The sequence below is a fragment of the Falco cherrug genome, chromosome Z, assembly GCF_023634085.1.
Source record: "Falco cherrug isolate bFalChe1 chromosome Z, bFalChe1.pri, whole genome shotgun sequence".
Classification (NCBI taxonomy): Eukaryota; Metazoa; Chordata; class Aves; order Falconiformes; family Falconidae; genus Falco; species Falco cherrug.
In genome coordinates this window covers 15,615,706-15,636,861 of record NC_073720.1, presented here as the reverse complement: position 1 = coordinate 15,636,861, position 21,156 = coordinate 15,615,706, and the positions used below count along the sequence as shown (strand labels likewise).

Sequence of the window (21,156 nt, the reverse complement as noted above, 5' to 3'; positions counted from 1 at the left end):
TTGTAAAGTCCAACCGTTAACCCAGGACTGCCAAGTCCACCACTAAACCATGTCCCTAAGCACCACATCTACACGTTTTTTAAACACCTCCAGGGATGGTGATTCCACCACCATTTCCCTGGGCAGCCTGTTCCAACTCTTTAGCACCCTCTCAGTGACAAAATTTTTCCTAATGTCCAGTCTAAACCTCCCCCAGTGTAACTTGAAGCCATTTCCTTATGTCCTGTCACTAGCTGTCTGGGAGAAGAAACTTACCCACACCTGCCTACAGCCTCATTTTAGGAAGTTGTAGAGAGCCAGAAGGTCCCCCTGAATCTCCTCTTCGCCAGACTAAACAACCCCAGTTCCTTCAGCTGCTCCTTGTAAGACTTGCGCTCCAGACCCTTCACCAGCTGCACTGCCCTTCTCTGGACACGCTCCAGCACCTCAGTGCAGTGAGGGACCCAAAACCAAACACAGGAGTCGAGGGGCGGCCTCGCCAGTGCCCAGTGCAGGGGGACAGCACTGCCCTGGCCCTGCTGGCCACGCTGTTCCCGGCACCAGCCAGGGTGCTGCTGGCCTCCTTGGCCACCTGGGCACACGGGGGGCTCATGCCCAGCCGGCTGCCGACCAGCCCCCCCAGGCCCTTTCCCCCCAGGCAGTTCCCAGCCCCCTGCCCCCAGCCCGCAGCGCTGCGGGGGCTGGTGTGACCCACGGGCAGGACCCGGCACTGAGCCTGGTTGAACCTCACACAACTGGCCTGGGCCCATCGCTCCAGCCTGCCCAGACGCCCCTGCAGAGCCTCCTGCCCTCCTGCAGATCAACGCTCCCCCCAGCTGGGGGTCACCTCTGAACTCACTGAGGGGACACTCCATCCCCTCGTACAGGCTGTCGATAAAGCTATTAAACAGAACCGGCCCCAGCACGGAGCCCTGCGGAACACCACTGGTGACCCCTCGCCAGCTGGATGTAACTCCATCCCCCACCACGCTCGGGGCTCGGCCAGCCAGCCAGCTTTATACCCGGCGCAGAGTGCACCTGTCCAGGCCACGAGCAGCCAGTGTCTCCAGGAGAATGCTGTGGGAGATGGCGTCAGAGGCTCTGCTAAGGCCCAGGTAGGCAACATCCACAGCCTTTCCCTCATCCACTAGGCGGGTCATCTTGTGATAGAAGGAGATCAGGTTCATCAAGCAGGACCTGCCTTTCACAAACCCGTGCTCTGGGCCTGATCCCCTGGCTGTCCTGCATGTGCTGTGTGATGGCACCCAGGATGATCTGCTCCATAACCATCCCTGGCACCGAGGTCAGGCTGGCAGGCCTGTAGCTGCCTGGATCCTCCTTCCTGCCCTTCTTGTAGACGGGCATGACGCTGCCTGACTTCCAGTCTTCCAGGATTTCCTTCTGGTTCTTACTGATAAGCACTGAACCCTACTGTCACCATCATTCACCTCACACAGCGCTATGCCTCTGCCTCTACTTGCCTATCCCTTCCGAACAGTCTGTAGCCATCCATTGCAGCACTCAGTCATGCGAGCTACCCCACCGTGTTTCTGTGTCTGCATAAACAGTTTTCATGGCTCTGTGTCAGTGCTTGTGGGGACACTTGATGATGGCTGCCTCTTGCTGATGGTGATCATGGTGTTTTGGAAACTTACAGGACAAAGTATGCTTTGACAGTAGCTGAGCAAAAAGCATTCCAAGATGGGAGATTTACTATGGTTAGGAGCTGGCACCGAATGGCAGACTCAAAAACATCTGAGATCAAGCAGAACATTTCCATTTAATTGTGATCTCCAGAATTACTTTGGTCAGTACAACTGCTTAAACATATCAACATAAGGCTCAATTTTCATTACAATAAAGCATTCACATGAAAACACTTTAAGCAGCATAACAGTATTTGACAAAACATCCTCCAAATATCTGTATAGAATTATTTCGATAAACAGTGTTTCTGGAACAGGATCTAACCCTTACAACATAAAACACCAAACTCCTTTTCGTTAGTGGTTAACAGCTGGTTTTGGTCATGTGTGTGCCACTAAAACTCTAGGAACAAATGATTTTCAAGGGGTTTAAGGCCAGGATATGGTTCTGTATAACCTATACTTTTAAATGAAGATTCTGCTTCCGTGGTTTTGTACATTTATTTGATGGAGTATCAGACTACACAGTCATAAAATTCTATTTACTATTTAAAGTAAAATGATAAATGTTATGCAAAAATACCTTTATTACACCAGTGATGCTTTAACTAAAGTGAATATTAAGACTATTAATCAGGGGTTGAAAGTTTTAGGCCCCGATACTGAAAGCACTTCTATACATCCTTAACTTTACATGTAAGGAGGCAGCAAAGGGACTACTCTGATGGGCGATGTTAAATGTGTGCCTAAGTGTGTGCAGACTGTGGGCCAAAGTACTCGGAGAGGCGCAGATGTGTTATACAGAGAAACATTCTCAGCACATAAATAAAATCTGGCTTTTTTAATATGTACATATACTGAAAAGTAATATTCTGAACTGAAAGGATGTGTTTTCTTTTTCTGTTTTAATAGCGCATATATTCCCATTTCACTCAGAAAGTGCTTATGTATGCTCGGCTAGAGAATTACCTCATCAGCTGTGACTCTAGCATGAACAAATCTGAACCAAGAACGTCTTATCAGCAGGCAATACTAGGGGAGGAGAAGGCTGGCAATTGTTTCTATATACCTTGTATTAATAAAAGACCTTCTCATAGAGAAGAATAGACTTTTAAATACTTTCAATCCTGATATATATACAACGGTAAAAATTCACATTTTCATGCTTTAGTGAGACACTTTAAAATCCTGCCCCAGGCAGCTCTCAGAGTAGCTATGTCCAGTTCCTAGCAGCTGCCTCACGTTCAGCTTTAGTACCAGAAGCTTAAACTCTTGATAGCTGAGCAACCATGGGAAGAGAAAACACAGTTCTACCAGATTTGGGAAGGGAAAGAAAGAAAAAAAGAAAGTGATGGGTCTTTCTATTTCCAGAGGCCAAGGAGCTCTCCTGTGTCCCAGAACAAGACAAAGCAATTTATGTTCCCAGCCCCACTAGACTTTCCTCATACCGTTTCTGATGGCAGGGCCCCAGTGCAGCGTCGGTTCCACACAGTCCTCAGTAGTCTTAAAAGAAACGTACCCATCACATGGCAAGAGAAAAATAGCCCTTTGGAGCACAGCTGAACCCCTCTCCCCTTGAATAGGCAGAACACCTATCTATTGCACCAGTTTTTCCAATGTACCAGGAAGTATCCCCAGGGTTGATGCCTTTCATGGCCATCTATATACACTTCTCTGACAAATTCAGTGTCTCTGTGGGAAAGGTGACCTGCAGAGGGCTGCCCTTGGATGCAGAGCTGGTCCCGCCACCAGACCTGATTTCATTCACCAGGAAGACGTTCTCAGAGTCCTGCCCCTGCGAAGAGTCTGAAGTCTCCGAGCTGCGCAGTGTCCTTACGGAGGTGGTGTCGGACTGAGCCAAGCTGGCACTGGGGCCTGGAAGCAGCACACGGCCCTTGATGCTGCTTTCGCTTAACTCGGGAGGATAGAGCAGCGTTTGAGAGGTGCTGCTGATCTCCCGCAGCTCACGGGAGATGAAGGAGGGTGACTGGCTTGACATGGCAGAGGAGGTCCTGCGGCCGTCCACGCAGTTGAAATTGCCCCCTGAGTGCTGCCTTCGAGCCCCTCCGATGCGGCAGAAGAGGCATTTGATCTTCTCGATGGCTTTGCTGAGCACAGTCTTGCGAAGGAGGATGTAGACCCATGGGTCCAAAATGGGATTCACCGAGGCAATGCGGATGGCTTGCAGGTCAGGGTTCTGCCCCACATCCTTCACCGATTCCGGCTGGTACAGCTGGTTCACAAAGACACGGACCTGCCCAAGGAGATGGGGGATAAGAAACACAATTACATCAGCAGATGTTTACATTTCAAACCAGAGATCTAGATTTGCTACTGCAAGCTATGACAAGAAAAGAGGCCGGCAAAGCCATGCATCTCAGATTGGCAGCCCTGAGTTTATTTTTGGAAACAGCAAAAAAACCCAGAATCTGCTGTAAATTGGCCTTCTTTGTTACAGATAGGAAAGGAACGGCTCTTTCTTTCTCCTTCCCCTCATAATGAATCCTTGAACCTCCAACTTTTGGCTGATATTTTTAAAAATTCCTTTTTTCCTGATAGAACTCGGAAGCAAAGACGTAGACCTACATCCTGATACCCTAAGCCTTAGGCCACCCTGACTGAGAAGACCTGGACAATCAGTTTCTCTAGTGAAGGTTAATAATTGTTTGTTTAGAAACAAACTGAAACACAGGTTATAATCCAAGTATACCAGGCTTTGGAAACAAGTCCAGAGCTGTCAATTCCCAAGTTTAGAAATGCATTTTCCTGGCACCTGTCCTTACTGGAATTGTTTGTATACCCTCAACTACTTGCTTGCTGCAGGATAGTTTGGAAAACCAGAATTATTATTTAAAAACAAACAAACAAACAAAAAAAACCAAACCCCCCAAAAAAGGAAAAGTCCCGCAGCTAGGAGATTTTTAACAGGTCAGTGATGAGATTGCAGCACTGGACTGGAGTGCTTTGCTCTCCTACATGAGCCAGCATTTTGGTTCTACTTACAAAAGCATAAAAATATTCATGAAGTGGTCAAGAATTTAAGATGTTGAAGCTGCTCCATGAAGTAACTATTTAATTAGCAATTTTAGTTTATTATGCATAAAATGTAACACTAAAGGATCCTGTCTTCTACACAGAAATGTCTTCTCCAGCTTCTTCCTTTGAATCCAAAAAAAAAGCAGTAACCTAGGCCATCTCCTGGTTTAGAAGCGCTTTTGTAAATACAGCTGTGAGTAAGGCATAGCCCAATTCTTTGATGTAATTTTTTTCCAGTGTCAGTAAGGAGGATGGAATCATATGTTTGTTATGTTGATCAGTCTCAAACAGCTGTTCCCCGTTTTAGCAAGACCCACATGGCATCCAATTATAGGGAGGCCTAGGAAAGCCACTGAACAGAATTGATAATGGAAGATGCTGTTTTCTTCAGATTCCTTAAGGTAACTGAAAATAAATCCCTTAATTAAGGGATCTTCTTATCTGATGCAGTAAAAATCTAGTAGCAAAATAATGAGGATTTTAAAATCTCGTCTGACTTCTGAAATGAATTGTCTCGCCATGCTAGGAGGTTACAGACAAGAAGGCAAATGAGCATCTAAATAGTTGAGCCAAACAGCCCTCTTAAGTCATTTTTATTAGAAGTTCCACACGTGAAGCTGTCCAAGTCTGGCGAAAAATTTTACAATTCTGTTTGTTTGGAGAAATTTTCCTGCAGCAGGGCAATGTGATGGCATTTGGCTTGCCAGAATCCAGAGGCTGAGCGTGCTCCAAAGCTATCAATGAACTACATTGAAATGATGCAGAGTCCCTCTCTGGAAGAACTATACATACAGCCTCTCTCTACCTGACTGTCAGAGACGACTGCCTACGTTTTCTTTCTCAGCACTTTTCTGTAGGTTTACAGGTAACAAAACCTGCCCACGGAATTCAAAACATGGGAAAGCCTTGAATTTATGCAGCAAGATAATGATCCAGGTTTTATTCTCGGTTGCTTTCCTGATGATTTCTAACATCGTGGATGAACACCATGGATGCCTTTCTGACAGCTAATTTACTGACCTTATTTTTCTCTTAAGCGAAATGTGCAAACCGAGTACTTCAAAGAGCATTCCTATGCGTGCGGAACTTATTTTTATGGGTTTTTCTTTTATAAATCTTTACTTGCTTCAAGGATTTCCGTTACTTGCTTTGTATCAGCCTCCTGCCTGATGTCCCTCACTACGTGACTCCACGTGTCACTGCCTGCGCCAGTTCTTTAATTAGGCCCCTCCAGAGGCCAAAATTTTTAAACACCTCCAGCGCGGCGGGTACCCACCGATTGCACCCACCCGCCACGGCGGCCCGGGGTGTCGCGGCGAGCCCCGCCCGTCCCGAGGCGCCATCCCGCAGCGCTCCGCCAGGTGGCGCAGGCGCCCCGCAGCCGCCACCGCCCGCCGGGGCGGCCACTCGTGGGAGGGGTCGGGCGCCGCGGGTCCCTGTGCCCGGCCGCGCAAGGCAGGGTCGCTACGCACCACCCCGGCGCTGAGCCCGAAACGCGCCGTCCAGCGTCCCCGGACCTGGGAGGCTGAAAAATAAAGCTGGCGCGACCCGTCGCCTGGCGTCGGTGGACATCTGTTCGCCTGAGTGTTGGCGTGAGGTATCTTTCCCTTCCACAGTGAAAAAAGGTCACATGTACGAACATACAAAGGTCAAATATAGAAGCCGACAAAGGTCAGCTTTCCCCGGGGGATCATCCTGTGCCACGCCGACGTCTCTTCCCAAAGGCTCCTGTTCTCCCTCAGCGCCGAGGCTTCCCCACGCAGGACAGCAGCGCAGGTGCCTGACCCGCACCGCTGCACAGGCAGGTGCCCCGAGAGCCACGAGTTCAAAGGACAAGGTGGAGGGAGGGGTGGCCTTCTAGCAGCTCGTGGAACTACATACAGTCATTACCGGGAGGATTAGAGGTGTGACAGGGAGGGGTATTTGCTGATAAACTCACTCAGAGCGCAAAACCAGCAGGCACACTTTGAAAATAGCTGGAGTACACAGTCCAATTTTGGAGACATGACTTTTTTTTTTTTTTTTTTCTTTTAAACTTGGAGCTATTGTTACACCTCAGTGATTTAATAGCAGGATTGTTCTTTTGATAAGCAGCATATGAAATTGAGGTACCTATTTCACCTTTCTCTGTCTACCTGGCAAGCTTCATGGGAAGACAAAAGCGTCTAAGTGCTAACTCTGTGGCTGAAAAGGACAATCACTAATTGTACAGTGAAGCTTGCTTTATGTTATTTCTGTCCTCTTTATTTCCTTGTGACAGATAGGAGGCACATATAGGTTAAAGATTCACAAACCAGACATATTTAGTGAAAACTCTCAACTGTACTTAACTGTTTCTACTTCCCAGAAAGGTCCCATGTCTTTCATTAGAAGCCCCCCCCCCCCCCCCCCCGCATGTCAAATGCCTTTATTAATTTGGACCTGTTGCTGGAATTGACTACATCTTAATCACAGTGAAGTAAAACTTAATCTGTGTTGGAATGTCAGTTTTATAATTTCTTCACCTACTGGTGAAACAGCATTTCCTAATGCATCATCTACAAGAACGGCAAGAGATGTATCCTGTTTTGGCTATGAGTCTTCCGCTGCAGGAGTTAGCATGATAAAGGGTATTGCCTTGCACCTTAAGTGCCAAGTTAAGTGGCACCCGCCACAGAATTAGCTAATCTGATGCTTGAAATTGAGCAATTTAAGATCCTAATTAAAGAAAGAAGCAAACTAGAAAAATTTCAAATGTCAAAAGAATGTGTTTTGTATATTAGCTTTTTAGCTGTAGAATTCAGGCAAAGTACCTTCAAAGTACTAGCAGTTTGTTTGCAATTGTGTTAAGAAGCACATAGCTCCAAGGTATGTTGAGTCTATGCTCAAGTGATAGGTACCTGTAGGATCAGTCCCGCATGCTGCTTGCTGCTTTTCCTTTTTACTAACTACAGATGCAAATCATGATTTCTAATCCTATGAAGTACTATGAAGTGACTTGTACAGTTACAGTCACGCTGGTAATTGTCTTCATAGCTTCTACCTGCCCTCAAAATCTCCCCACATACTGACAGGATAAATTTAAAAACTGTATGGTAGTAAGCAGGAACAGGTTTTTCAGCTCTACAAGCCAGTAACCTTTGCCCTTCAAGGCCTTGGTGTCTGCTTGGTGTCCACTCCATTGCTCAAAAATCACGTCTGCTACATCACTGCTGGCTGCAGACAATGCCCGATACTTAAAGAGAAAAGTCAAAACCAACCAAGCCAAAAGAAAATCCAAACTTCTAGCTCTATTAAATATTAAGTTGGAAAGTCCTGATTATTTTGTGCAATCAACCAGATGTACACCCTGAAACACTGTATTTTATTTTCCACTTTACCATAATTTAACAACAATGTGCAGTGGTCAGGATCAGAAAATGATCATGCACTTTAAAATCACAAGACTATCTGACAGGCTGCTGGAGTGAATTACAGACTTTGAGTAGTGTGTGCCTACTTATGCTTGAAAGAGCTAGTTGTTGTGTTTCTTTTAAAAGGCTGGATAAAAATTCCTACTCTATTCTTGACAAAATGCCTCCTAATATAACTTATTCCCTAATTTTAACTCTATCCAATTCTATTTCCTAAAAACTCACAGTATTTTAAAAGATAAGATAACCGGTGTGGACTGCAGACAAGAGTCAGCATATAATTTAGGTATCTTACTTAACTTTTAAATTTTTGTCTGATTCTTCTTCATGTCCTTCACATCACTTTCCGCTTATTGAGAACACATCAGGTTATATCAAAAGTTTCCTTTCACTGATGTTTTTCATTCAAGTTTTTTGATCAGCCTTCAGTTCTGTCAAGTTCATTCGGTATTCTGCACAATCCCCCATCATTTTGTTACAGCACTTGTCAGTGTAAAATTTTGCTGATTTTATGAATAAATCATTAAGACACTAAACAATCCTACTTGTAAACTGAGTGCTGAGGCATCTCGTTATTAAAAACTGCTGTTGTCTGTGACTCAGCTTGCTGTTCTTTAAACACATTTTAAATCAAGACAAGCCTTTGGTTATTATTTCAGGGCCATTTAATATTTAAAGACATTAATATTTTTTTGTCAAACCCTAATAAATGTAGGCTTCCAGACTGCCTCTGTCTGCTGTTTTATTATGTTGTGAAAGTGTTCATTCTGAAATGTTAGAGGTTTAAGTCTCTCTTTCAGAAGTTGCTTTGCTTTGACTGAAGTGATGGTTTATTCAGCTGAAATCATCAGTAGGTAGTCAGCTCGTCAGAAAACTTAAGTCACAAAGCACCCTCTGAGCCTGATTTGTGTATCTGAATCATGCCGCCACCACCACCACCTTACCACTTGCATGTTCTTGATGACTGTCAGGCTGCCCTGTTACAGACAAGCTTGATGAGGGCCCCCTAGAACTCCTCCAAAGTCCGTGTTAGTGATTTATTTGTCTCTGCTGCTGGCTCTTTCTAGGGATTTATAGCATAAAGATGTTGCTTCTCTGAGTTTCTCCCTCGGTTCTTAACCTCAGTCTATATAATCAGAGGTCTTAATACAGTGGCATACACTGCAGTACATCATGGCACAAAGCAGCATGTACGGTCCCGCAGGGGGAGGCAAATGATTTATAAAGCTGTATAACAATGAAGAAATTCAACCACACTGATGATGAGTGTATTTGTTTGTTAGGGATTTTTTTAAGAAAGCTTACTTTTTCTCTTAGTCATCCCTCTAAGTGAAGTGGCAGTCTCTTACCTCATTTTAGATACGGAAAAATGTGCTGCCTTAGCAGGGAAAATCTAACTTTCATGAACACTCCCGAGGTAACTTGTGCCCTTGTAAGTAGTGAAATCAAGGTCTGAGAGAGCTACACAACATCAGCACCTGCACTTTCACATACCTTCTGCTATATACAAGTTTTTCAATAGCTACTGTTTAAGTAATAAACCTTTCGCCGCACCCAGGTTCATTAGTTTTAATTGTCAACAATCCTCCAGTTCCCTTTCTGGTAATCCCTCCCTCTTGATTCTTGATTCCTCCCCCCCCACTCCCCGTTTGGTTTTTTTGGTTTTTTTTTTTTGGGGGGGATTTTTTTTTTTTTGTATATTCTGTAAAAGACTGCCCAGGTCCAAATGTATATGAACAATTTCATTCTGCATTTTATATTCAGACTTCTCAGCCTTCTAGAAGCTCCTTCACAGGATAAGGTTTGTCTTCTTTCTGAAACTGCTGAAGTCCACCACGTTACGTACATCCAACACTGTGTTCATTTCCTAGAAGGTACTCTCTGCACTTACTAGCATCTCTTGAAAAGGCAATACTGTTCTTTTGTAAAGTAGCTGATTTAATACTAGATTAATCAAATTATGTACTGATAACCCACAGTACTGTCAGGGTTTTGGCCACTGCATGACCTGATGCCTCCCAGGTCCCTGATTCGGCAAGCCAGCCTACCCCTGCAGCTCCCAGAGCTGGACCGCAGGGCAGGTTGTGCACTCCATTGAACACATGTGCACCTCCCAGACACCCTGCATGCAGCTGTGACAGCACCTCTCCTCTTCCTTCAGATGTCAAGCAATGAACGCTTGGCATCGTGCTGGTCATGCCACGGCACAACACAAAATGACAGCGCTGAAGGATGGGAGAGGGCCTTCGGCGACAGCTGGGGTGCTGGTGCTCCAGCACAGCCACACTTCACTGGCTCCAGTTTATGTAAGTAATGCGGCAAAACTGGCCCAACCCTTGTGATTACAGCACCTCTGAAGCAGGGGGACGGACTCGCTGACATCTCGAGTCCTGTTCACACGTACTTCTGCAAACTTCCTCACCATGGTACCCACTATTTGTTTTGCATCCCCAGCTGGCCAGCTGTATTTTGCACATGTTGTAGCCCCTCTGCAACAGGGGTATCACCCTACGGAGCATAAACCCCCTTAAAACAATCCTCCTAAAACCACTTTCTGTCTGACAACCACTGCTTGGCTCCCTTCGCTGTGTTTTGGAAGGTGGCGAATAAGGCGAGCCAGCTATTTGTTTAACGTCTCCAAGCCAGAGGAGAGAAGTTTGCCAAGCCTTATTATGGTGGGCGGCAAGCAAGAACTGAGCCTCCAGCTCATGGGTTGGGTTTTTTTTGTCTTCCTTGGAGATAAGGTGGAGGAAGAGAAATAAGTGGATCCTGCACGTTCAATGTAATGACACTAATTGTATCAGCCATTTCAGAAAATTAGCAAATGGTTTGTGGTAATGTTGACATTTCGGTATGACCTCTAGGTTTACGAGGGCCAGGTTCCTCCAACTCCCATTTAACTGGGCATTACACCAACACATGGTTCCACGGAGTTTACTCCTCCCACAGCGGGAAGCTGCTGTGGGGATGTCTGCGAGATCTACCCCAGAGATGGTGGGTGGATCCCTCAGGAGGGGAAGCTCAGCTCAGGTCTGGCGTGTGAAGCACTCTGCGTGCTGCTCGCGTAAAGTGAACAGAGCTCTGTCCTCCTTCTGTGCACCAAGGACCACTGTACCCTTCAGCAACAGTGTGCACACTTTTAAAACACAATAAACATGCAGAAATGCAGACCAGACCCAAACCTCACTCATCACAAATTAATTTTGGGAGTGAACTTTAAAGTGCCTTTAGCTCTCTGTAAGATTTTTTTTGCTGTGTGGATTCCAGTCCAACAGTGGAAAAATTACTGAGAATTTTTGGCGCTGTATTTTAACCAACCAAAGGAGCCCAGGACGTGGGATACGCACGTTTCTTTACTTGTGAATACAGATCCACACAACTTTGTCTCACCATGCATGTATGCTAACAGCCTCTAAGTTACTGTAACAGTTTGCAGCACCAGCTGAACAGGACTCTGTCCTACAAGCACAGACTAGGAGCAGAAAAGGCTCAGTGGTGCGGGTGATCAAAAAGAAGGGTTGCACAACTTTACTCACCACCAGAGGAATGGAGCAGATGACCACCACCAGGGAAGTGGCAATGAGAAGAATAACCATCTGGATCTCTGCTCCAGCCATTCGGCGGAAGCTCCGGCGTCTGCGAAAGTCAGATAAACGGCTGGAGGTGGTGTCTGTCCCCAAGGATGTGCGTCGCATGAACTGGCGGTGCATACGAATGAGGGCTACACACACCAGGATGTTGCAGATCACGGTGACCATGATAAGGAAGGAGCTGAAGCCAGCATACATGTAGGAATATGCTGCATGGGTGGCCTCCTTCGCTCGCCAGTCTATGAAGCACCAGGTGTAAGGGTACTGCAAGGTAGATTTGCCGAGCCCCATGCTGGGGAGGGCGCAGAACAGCACGTTGGAAGCATAGATGGCAAACAGCGTGAGCCCTGCTAGCTTCTTGTCTACATAATGGTTGTAGAAATAGGCATGGTTGATGGCCAGGTACCTTTCTATAGACATGGCACAGATAATGCTGAGGCCAGAGAGTCCAAAGAAGAGGAGGATGAAGGAGCTGTACTCACACAGCGCCGGTCCTCCTGGCCAGCGGTTCTGCAGGTAAGTGGCAATAGTGACCGGACTCACCAGGCAAGTCCCCAAGAGATCGGTGACCGCCAGCCCGCACACCAGCGTGTAGAAAGTGGTCTCCTTCTGCTCCTTCCTGGACTTGCAGAGCACCACGATAGCTATGAGGTTGCCCACCACGCCGAAGATGAACATAATGGTGGGGATGGTGGGGGGCTTCCCGCCCTCGGCCCCACTGGCGGTCCCGTTGGCGGAGCTGTTCGCAGGTGGCATGATGGTGGGGTTGAAGGACATGATGCCCACGCTGCCGCTGCGGAGTCAAGCAAAGGCAAGAGCGGGTCCGCAAAGGAAACGCGGAGTAGGGAAGGGGGCGGGTAGCCTAGCGTGGAAATAAAAATTCAAATGAGGGGGAAGTTAAAAAAAAAATAAAACCTGTGCGTTTTAGTTAAAAAAAGAAGTCCTAAAAAGGACCCGAAGCGGGGTGCCGTCCGGCAGCGGGCGGGGAGCGGCGCTGCCTCTCCCCGCGCAGAGCGCGGCGCTGCGTCCGGCCGGCAGCGGCAGCGGGAGCGGCAGCGGGAGCGGGGCGGCCCGAGCGCGGAGCCGAGCGCGGCGCAGCCGGTCACCGCCCGGCGCACGGGCGCCGGGGAGGGCTCAGCGCGGCGCTGGGGCGGCCCTGGGCGAGCGGGCGGCGGCGCCAGGTGCCCGCGGGGGCGGCGCGGGAAGGTGCCGGAGCGCGGTGCCCGCCGCTCATCCCCTCCGGCCGGCCGCGGGCGGTGCGGTGCGGGGCGCGGGCGCCGTCTAACTCCCCGCGGCGCTCCCGCCGAGTTTCGCCGCGGAGGGCGGGGGCGGCGCGTGCAGCCCCGCCGCTCCTCCCCGCCCCCTCGCCCCATTGGCCGCGCCGCGGAGGGCAGGTTGCGCGGGGCCGGGCGCGGGCACCTCCGCCCGGGGCTGCCGCCGGGGAGGGGAGGGGAGGGGGGGGGGCAGCGGGAGGGGCGGGGGCGTGCGGGGACCGGCGGCACCTGCCCACTCGCTGGCCACTCGGTAGCGACAGACGGCAGCGGGAGCCGCGCTCGCCTTCCCCGCACGGGCAGCGCGGCGGGCGGGCGCCCTGCGGGAGCCGCGTTTGCCGGGCGGCCCCGCCACGGTCGAGCGCGCAGCGCCGGGGGGGCCGGGCCCCGCGCACGGCGGCGCTCGCGGGGGCTGGCGGCTGGCGCGGCGGCGGCGGCCGGGCCGTGCGTGGCGGAGGCGGGCGCAGGTGCAGCAGGGCGGTGCGCGGCCGCTCGGCGTCCGGCGGCCCCGGCGGTGCCCCCGCGGCTGCGGCCCCCGAGCGCGGGGCGGCGTGCGTCGCCACGTGCCGAGGGCCCGTGCTGTCGCGAGTGTGCGACAGCCGTGCGTGAATCGGAAGGGACTTGCCGGCAAAGTCTCACCACGACGGCTGGGTCTGCGGCGGGGCTGGCGGAGGGACAGCGGGCGCTTTTTCCCGGGCGGTAGCTGTCACCCGTGCGGCGGTGGCGGCGGTGGCGGCGATGGGGTCCCTCGTCCATAAATACGTGCAAACCCTGCCGCCGCCACAGGTACACGCGTGGGAGTTTGTGCTGGGGGGTCAGGGGTGAAGCATCACGCCGCCGTGACGGGTCGGACAGCGGGTCCCGCCGCCCTGACGCCCTGTGCTGTGCGTTAGGTGACGGCAGCTGCTACAAAGGACGCAAAACCTGCGCCCTGAAGCATGGCATCAGTGTGCTTTAGAGGAACCTCTTCTCTGATGTCAAAGCAACATGTAGTATAGAAGCCCGATCTTCTATACCCTCACCGTCCTCCCCCCTCTCTCTTTTAAGCCTGTGGCAGCGATACCTGAGGCCTTACTAGCGGTTGGTAAAGTCACAGCAATAGGATATACTGGCAGCAAAAGCACTGACAGAACAAAATGTATGAGAGAGCAAGCATGTACTGTGGAAAAGAGAATGACGAGTGAATTTTCAATGCGGTATGAACAGACGTGAAGAAAAAAGTGACTTTATTTGATCAGCTTTTCAGTGTATTCTTTGAAAATTAAAATTCAGTTTTAGAAAAAATGGTTTTGAAACAGTGCACATAGAGGCAAAGAAATGGCAGTAGTGGTGGCGGTGTGGTCTCAGAGAAAATTAACTTTTTTAATTTTTTTTTTTTTTAATGGTTGGCTGGTATTGACAGTTCTTTATCTTTTACAAAATTGGGAAATCGTTCCGTCACCAGCACAAAGCTTCACGTGGGAATAGGGGTAGCTGAATTAGGTTTGCGTAATTGTCGGAAGCAAATTATAAGCACTTCAAAATACTTTCAAAAGAAGGCACAGCACAAAGGTGGTTTTTTCTTACCTTTAAACAGTTTTTCCAGCAGTTCCAGGAAACCTGACCCAGGTCCAGAGCCAGCCCTGAATTCAGCGGTGTGGTTGCACTTGCTTTCTCAACAGTCCTCCTTTCCTACACTGAGGCTTTGGTGCTCTGGTACTAGAGGCCCTAATGTGGGATTAAGTTAAGACAGGTGAAGCAGTCATTACTAGGATGGGAAAAGAATTACCTTGCTTCCCTGAAGTGATGCAAAGGTTTTTAATGTCTTAGGGCAGAGGAAGTTATTTGCTGCCTTTTTTTTTCTCATTTTTTTTCTTACCTGTAGATCCAGTCTTACCATTTCGGCCATCTCGTAACAGACTGTGTGTCTTCAGAAGCCTCAGTCTATCGTTCGGGGTGCTCAGGTCCTTCTGTGCATACATATACATGTCTGTGTATGTGAAACAGTGAATGCTGTTTTTCATTCTGTAAGATGCAATGGATGCATCTAAAAAGCTAATTAAAAATGCAGGGAGGCCAGGAAAATCAATGAAGAAGGAAAAAAGTACAGTTTTGAATGTAAGGATAGTAAGATGAGTTTTGTAAACCAGTGTTAGTTCTTTAATTAGAGAATATGACAGAAGTCAGTCTCAGAATTGTGGGACAGGTTGCATGTGAGGTTACTGTATCTACCCGTTGTGTAAAACTTTTAGGGTTATTAGTAACTTCTGGGAGTTTTCCTTTGAAGGCTTCTAGTCAAGATGAAAAGCATAATCACACAAAAGCCTTAGTCTTCAGAGCAAAAGAGAGACTTTAAAGTGGAACTGAAATACTGAAGAAATTCCACTTGCAACATGAATAGTCACGCTGTCATAGCGGAAATGTCACAGATCCTAGCATTGAGTAACCACCAAAGAACTTCTCTTTGTGTGAAAACTGCTTAGGTGAGAAGTCAAAATACAAAGAAAAAATGACAACTTTGGAGTGATAATCATGTATGGAAAAAAATAATCAGTTCATTTTAAAAATACTAGATTAGAAAACATGGACACTGAAAACAATTGAGATAAACTTCTTGCCTCAAAGTGAATGTTTTCTGATTTTAATGTTGTTAGAAGATTAATTCTGAAATACATGAGTCAGCTACTATTTTGATAGCTTGATTAGTTGAGCTGTATAACTAACTGTGGTCATATTTCTAGGTTGGTGAAAGATTTAAATTAAAATACTTGACTTTTTTTTTTTTTTTTTTTTTTTTTCTTCTGTGGTGTGGTAAGAGGCTCGTATTTATTCAGCATGTCTCAGCAGCCACGTGATATCCCTTGTAAAGCTCCTTTAGCCAGCTGCCGGTTCCGAAACTGTACCTGCATTGCTCAGGGCCAGCTGGAATATAGACAAATAAACTACACAGAGGTCTCCTTGCTGTATGTAACTGCAATTTTAATAGCAAAATGCCCATGTAGGCATATGAATTGATGGATGTTTTCTGGAGGTGCTTCTACAGGAGCTATGTGTTTGGTGGGCTGTAGAAGTGGATACAGAGCCAACTCGGGAAATTTTGGACTGCTGTTAATGTGCTGCACGTCTGAAAAAACTTACTACGTGTTAAACTCCCATTAAATATCTGAAGCTCAGTAACATTCTTGACTTACTCAACAGTTTGTCAGCCTGTCTGCTTTGATGGGAAATTTGGCTGTGGGAAAACTTTCTTGATGCTTTTTTGTTGCTTCATTTTTGTTCAGCTGTCATGCTTTTGACACATAAAAGTTTTTCAGGAAAAAAAAAAACAACCATTAGATTAAAGTCTGTATGCCAGAATACAATCATTATTAATAGAGAATGGAAACAGACTGAACTAGGTGTTACATAATAGTATTTCTTTAATTAACCATTAGAAAAGAAAAAAATACAACAGGAGTAGGTTGCAAAAATGTTTAAAAGGAAGTGGGGAATTCTGTAATGTAACTTGAATAGAAATAGCATTGTAAGTAGATAAAAAAAAATATATTTTAAACCACGTAATATTTTCCTGCCCACATATTTTCCTATAAAATCATCACAGATAGTAACAGTATTAAATTTATTTTAGGAGTTCTGATTATTACTAGTATGACTGGTAACATTACTAGGATTTCTGGCACATTTCTGTTGTGGCACCTGATAAAGATTGTTGCTGAATGGGGGATTTCCCTGGGTGGGGGAATTCTCTGGGGAGTGAGAGCAGTGCTCAGGTCCCCTTGCCCTTCTTTTGCTGCATTACTTTCTAGGAGAGAGCTGCAAAACTGCCACTGCCAGGGGATCTCAGGGTGTGCTGGCGTGCAAGGCACCTCTGCACTCCAGTAGGACACTACTGTGCCAAAAAAACACAGGTCTATAATTTACTCCACTGTCATGTGCTGCTGAAGTTTGGGGCTTTTTGCCTGTTTAAATGATGCTGATAATCTTTATAGTACACCGAATGACCCTTTTTCTCTGTAATAACATTTGTCACTGTATAGCGATTTTAATGCAGTTATGAAGTCTGCATTAACAGTTAAAATACTTTTTTTGTTTTTCAATCCGTTTCTTTGGAACAGTATAGATTAAGTTAGCTTCTTTCTCAGCTGTCGCTTATACCATTTTTTCTGAATCTTTCTGTTTTTTTTTTAAGTTTGGCAGTTCATTCTTGCATTGCAGAGGCCAACAGCATAAAAGGGAAGTTCATAGAAGAGCACTAATAATTAGCTGTCCAACTATTTTCTTATTTTAGAGTCCTTAAAGTAATTGTAGCTATTTCAGGTCATACCTGTTGAATTACAAATAGGCAGCTAAGTCAGACCTTACGTAGAAAAAAGACTAAATGAGTTAAAATTAAATTAAAATGAAAATGAAAGTTTAATTAAATTGAAAATTAAAATTTAATTAAAATTAAATAAAAATGAATTAAATTCCTCTTGGGCACAAACTGTGTCATCTTTACTGAAGTAAACTAATATATTTTTGGAACACGTGCTGGATTGGTTTTACAGGGAACTTCAGAGTATACTTTGTAAATATTACTAATTGGAAATTTTTGTGTTGTTTTAGCTTTCCGCAGTCAGCTGTGTGTGGTGGGCCATTTTGTTGTGACAAGGTATGGCAAATGATGGCTGTGGTGGAAGCAGAAACAAGCCAGCATTGCCCTGGAAGCAGTTCTCTGGCTGGTCTTACTCAAGCCTCGCTGTTCTATAGCTTTTCCGTGAAAGATCTGAAGACTGAAGGCTCTTCCCAAGGATCCTGACTGTAATTCTGTGATGGTATCTGTGTGCCAGAAATTTTAACAAAGTGGCAGGCTTTCTTCTGTTTTTTATTGAGGTGTGATAAGGGGACCTGGGAGTGTGTTAAACAGCTATACTCTGTATCTTTGAAGAAAGAACTGAAGCTGTGCATTTCTGTTTGAAAGCTGAAACTTTTATCAGGTGTTGAAAGCAGTGTACGAAAGGCACCTGTGATGAAATTGCTGGACTGGTGATTTTTGCAGCCAGATTAAGTCACGGAAGTCACTTAACTCATGATATGATTTTGTAGGATTCCTTTTTATATTGTTATACTTGGCTTTGTTGGTTGGCGGTTTGGTTGTTGTTTTTTTTGTTTTTTTTTTTTTCCCCCAACACCTCCTTGTAAAATAAACTGAAGTTTCTCTAGAAAATTTACTGCCTCTGTATAAATTATGTTACCTGTTTATATCGTGGTGAAGCACTGCAAGATTTTCAGTAATTTTGAAGTGAAATTTGTTTTCTTCAAGTTACCTGGACCATCTTTGGAAAGAGGGCAGAATCCTTTGTAGCACATGCTGGGGCTGTATGCTACCTTTGCAGCATGAAGGCTGGCTTGGGCATGTGATTTGAGGCTAGATATAAGTTATGATCAGCCGAAAGTTTAATAGAAGTTTCTTCTTGTACCGTCCTGCCCACTATGGGGCTGGGTTTCAAAGTGTTTCCAGCTGTCAGGGTGGATTAACAATTAGTAGTGCAGTGCAATGGGTCGTTTATTGGCTGGTGGAAGAAGTCTCTTAATAAATGCTGAGGCTGGGTTCTTTGGGAAAGATTTTTCCTTTTTATAAATGCTTGCTATGGCAAGTATTCAGAAAGTTTTTGTACACTATGTAACTACTGTATGTAATCAAATCTTGCATTTGGGGAGCTATATCACTTTAAGTCTTGAATTCTGGGAGATTCCAGGAGCAAGAAAAAGAATACAAAGTAACAAGGATACTGGATACTATCTGTAAATCAGCAGCTTAGTTCTTAGGAAAATCTACTTAAGCTTGTTGAAAAAAGGCTAATTTTGTGGGAATGACTTGTGCATTAGGTGATGAGTCAGTTACCTTTCACTAAGAGGACACTGGCTGCAAAATCGTTGGAATAAACGCCAGCTTTTAGGAAGCCTGCAGCAAATGACAAAACTGTATTTGCAGCTGAGTGCTTTTGGGAAGGTCTGCAAGAAGTTTTTAAGGAAAAGTTTTCCTGCCTGTAAATTCTCTGCTGTTCCAGCAGAGGGTAGTTTGTCCTCTAGGAAGCTAGGTGTATTGAAGGAATGATCAGGAAAGGTAATTTGATGATTCCCATTTCCTTTTATTTGAGATAGGGCAATAGCAACAGGCTGACCTCATCAAATTAACAAATGCTGAAACATACTGTTAGGCTACGGTATGTTCTTAGGCTGGAACTGGAAAAGGCAGCCAAATTCAACAGTACTCCCATTTCTGTCCTGCTACCAAGCGCTTCATTTGCCCTTCAAGAATTAATGCAGTTTGCTTAGACTGAGGAGAGTTGCATTATCAGCCTGATGCTTGAGAGCTACTTGACTTCATTTGTCACCTAGTAAAGTAGATACAACATGAAACATTTTTTTGTGGCAAATGCTTAGAATCACTCCAGTTGAAGAGTATACAGCTTGTTTATAGTTGCTTAAAAATTGTTTTGAGATCTCTACTAATGCAATTGTGCCTGGTTTTAGCTCTTCAGGGCAAGGCTGTCTTAGCTGTGGTAGTTGAGAATGCACACCACTTGAAGCCTGGTGGAAGGTTGGAAGTGGTGCTGCGAGTGCTGGTATCTATCACCCTTCCTTCTGCCACTGTACCTGCTGCTACAGCAGCTGATGTTAAAGAGAATATGTTTGTGGATTGTCATGACAGAACCCGCCTGCATCTGCTCTCTGCTATACCGATAGTGTGTGGTGACTAGGGGGATGCTCTTTCTGAGTTCTCCTCCAGTACCTTGTTGTAAATCAGTCGTCAGGGAGCAGTACTGCCAGTCATGTGCCTGTGGCTGTCAGTCCTGAAGTGCAGAGACGCTCTTCTGATGTGAGAACATGTGGGAGTGCAATGACCACAGAACCTTTGGAAGGATGGCAGAAGGGATGTGCGGATCCACAGCTGTTCTGTTGCCATTGTTCAGTGAAGCTCTATTACTCAGAACTTGTTTCCATTCAAAGCAGCATTTCAGCTCCTCATGGATATTAGGCTTTTTACCTCATTTCTAGAAAGAGTAGTCTGATCCAGTGATCATGGAAAGAAAGGGCATGGCGTGTGCTGAGAACCCCACGAGGGAAACTAGATATGGGTCTATACTTCAGGCCCATTTGGACCTCTGTGGATCTGGCAGCTGGCATGTGAAACTTTCAACACAGCCACTGTTAAACCACCTAACTGAGTAGTAAATAACAGCAACTAATACATATCATTTTATTCATTTTAGTCAGAAGTCTTAATATAATCAGTACTACACTGCATATTTTAATTTTGAACATCCGTATTATTTGCTCTGGGGGTTGGAAAAACCCCCAGAAAACAGTACTCCTTTATGAAACCTGTGAATATGGTTAGTGTCAATCATGTCCATGGAAATGTTTCCATGGTTAGTTTGATCTTGGCATTACTATCACTCGGAGTTTTCTCTGTGGTGCATGGATCTTCTTTAACTTTTTTTTTTTTCCCAATATATGTCTGAGCCAGGTAGTCCTGTAAGTCAAATCTAGCCATATCACCCTGTGTTACAGCCTTTCTCCCCCTCTTCAAATTTTGAATTTACTTTCAGAAATGATACATTATTGCTTTCTATTTATTGGAAAAAAAAACCCCAGACTACATCAGGGATGAATAATGTATCTAAATTCTTTATTTTTGAGCAATACGTGTTTAAGCAATTACCTTGATGCCATTTTTAAACTCATATTCTACATGATCGAAGGAATACTGAAAAGCTTTTATATGGATCAGTAGAAGATTTATGTCACACTCTCCACTGATTATACGAGAAGCCTAGGCAATTAATCTCTTAAGGCAGGCACTTTGGTTAGGTGTCTCACTATATGTGGGATGATTCCAGGCCTGAGTACTATCCAAGATTGCTGTTGTCTAAACATGAGATGGACAAAGGAAGGTGGAGGAACCCAGGGCAGCTTTTCCAAAGTCACACAAAGGGTCACTGCAAGAATTGTTACTTGCCCATCCCCTGCATTGATCCTGTTGCCTTCCAAAGTGGAAGTAGCTTTATCTGGAGGAGACAGATCAATTTGCAGTGGATGTAATATATTTAGTATGAACTTTACACCGTTTCACTAGTAAGCAGTTTGCAAAGGGCTAAGGTCTGATTGATTGAGACTGTAAGCTTGTTACAGATGTAGAATGTATGTGTTAGCAATTAATATAATTTAATTAGGCATAACTAAACTTTGAACCACTGCATTCTGTAATAAACAGTTC

General features: G+C 45.8%; 1 protein-coding gene across 1 annotated transcript; it reads right to left on the bottom strand.

Moving 5' to 3' along the window:
* Positions 1-1,740: 1,740 nt before the first annotated feature.
* PTGER4 (prostaglandin E receptor 4) lies at positions 1,741-12,594 on the bottom strand. The gene is made up of 2 exons (XM_005432902.4): positions 11,590-12,594; positions 1,741-3,879 (listed from the first exon to the last, which is right to left on the bottom strand). The coding sequence occupies exons 1-2, from the start codon at positions 12,418-12,420 to the stop codon at positions 3,286-3,288; spliced, it is 1,425 nt and encodes a 474-aa protein (XP_005432959.1). The 5' UTR covers positions 12,421-12,594; the 3' UTR covers positions 1,741-3,285.
* Between the last annotated feature and the right edge of the window lie 8,562 nt (positions 12,595-21,156).

Bases quoted from the DNA above. Each gene is read 5' to 3' on its own strand.
- PTGER4 (XM_005432902.4), bottom strand. From the start codon at position 12,420: ATGTCCTTCAACCCCACCATCATGCCACCTGCGAACAGCTCCGCCAAC. The intron at 3,880-11,589 runs GTGAGTAAAGTT...CTCCTTGGGCAG, and splicing joins TCTGCTCCATTCCTCTGGTG to GTCCGTGTCTTTGTGAACCA.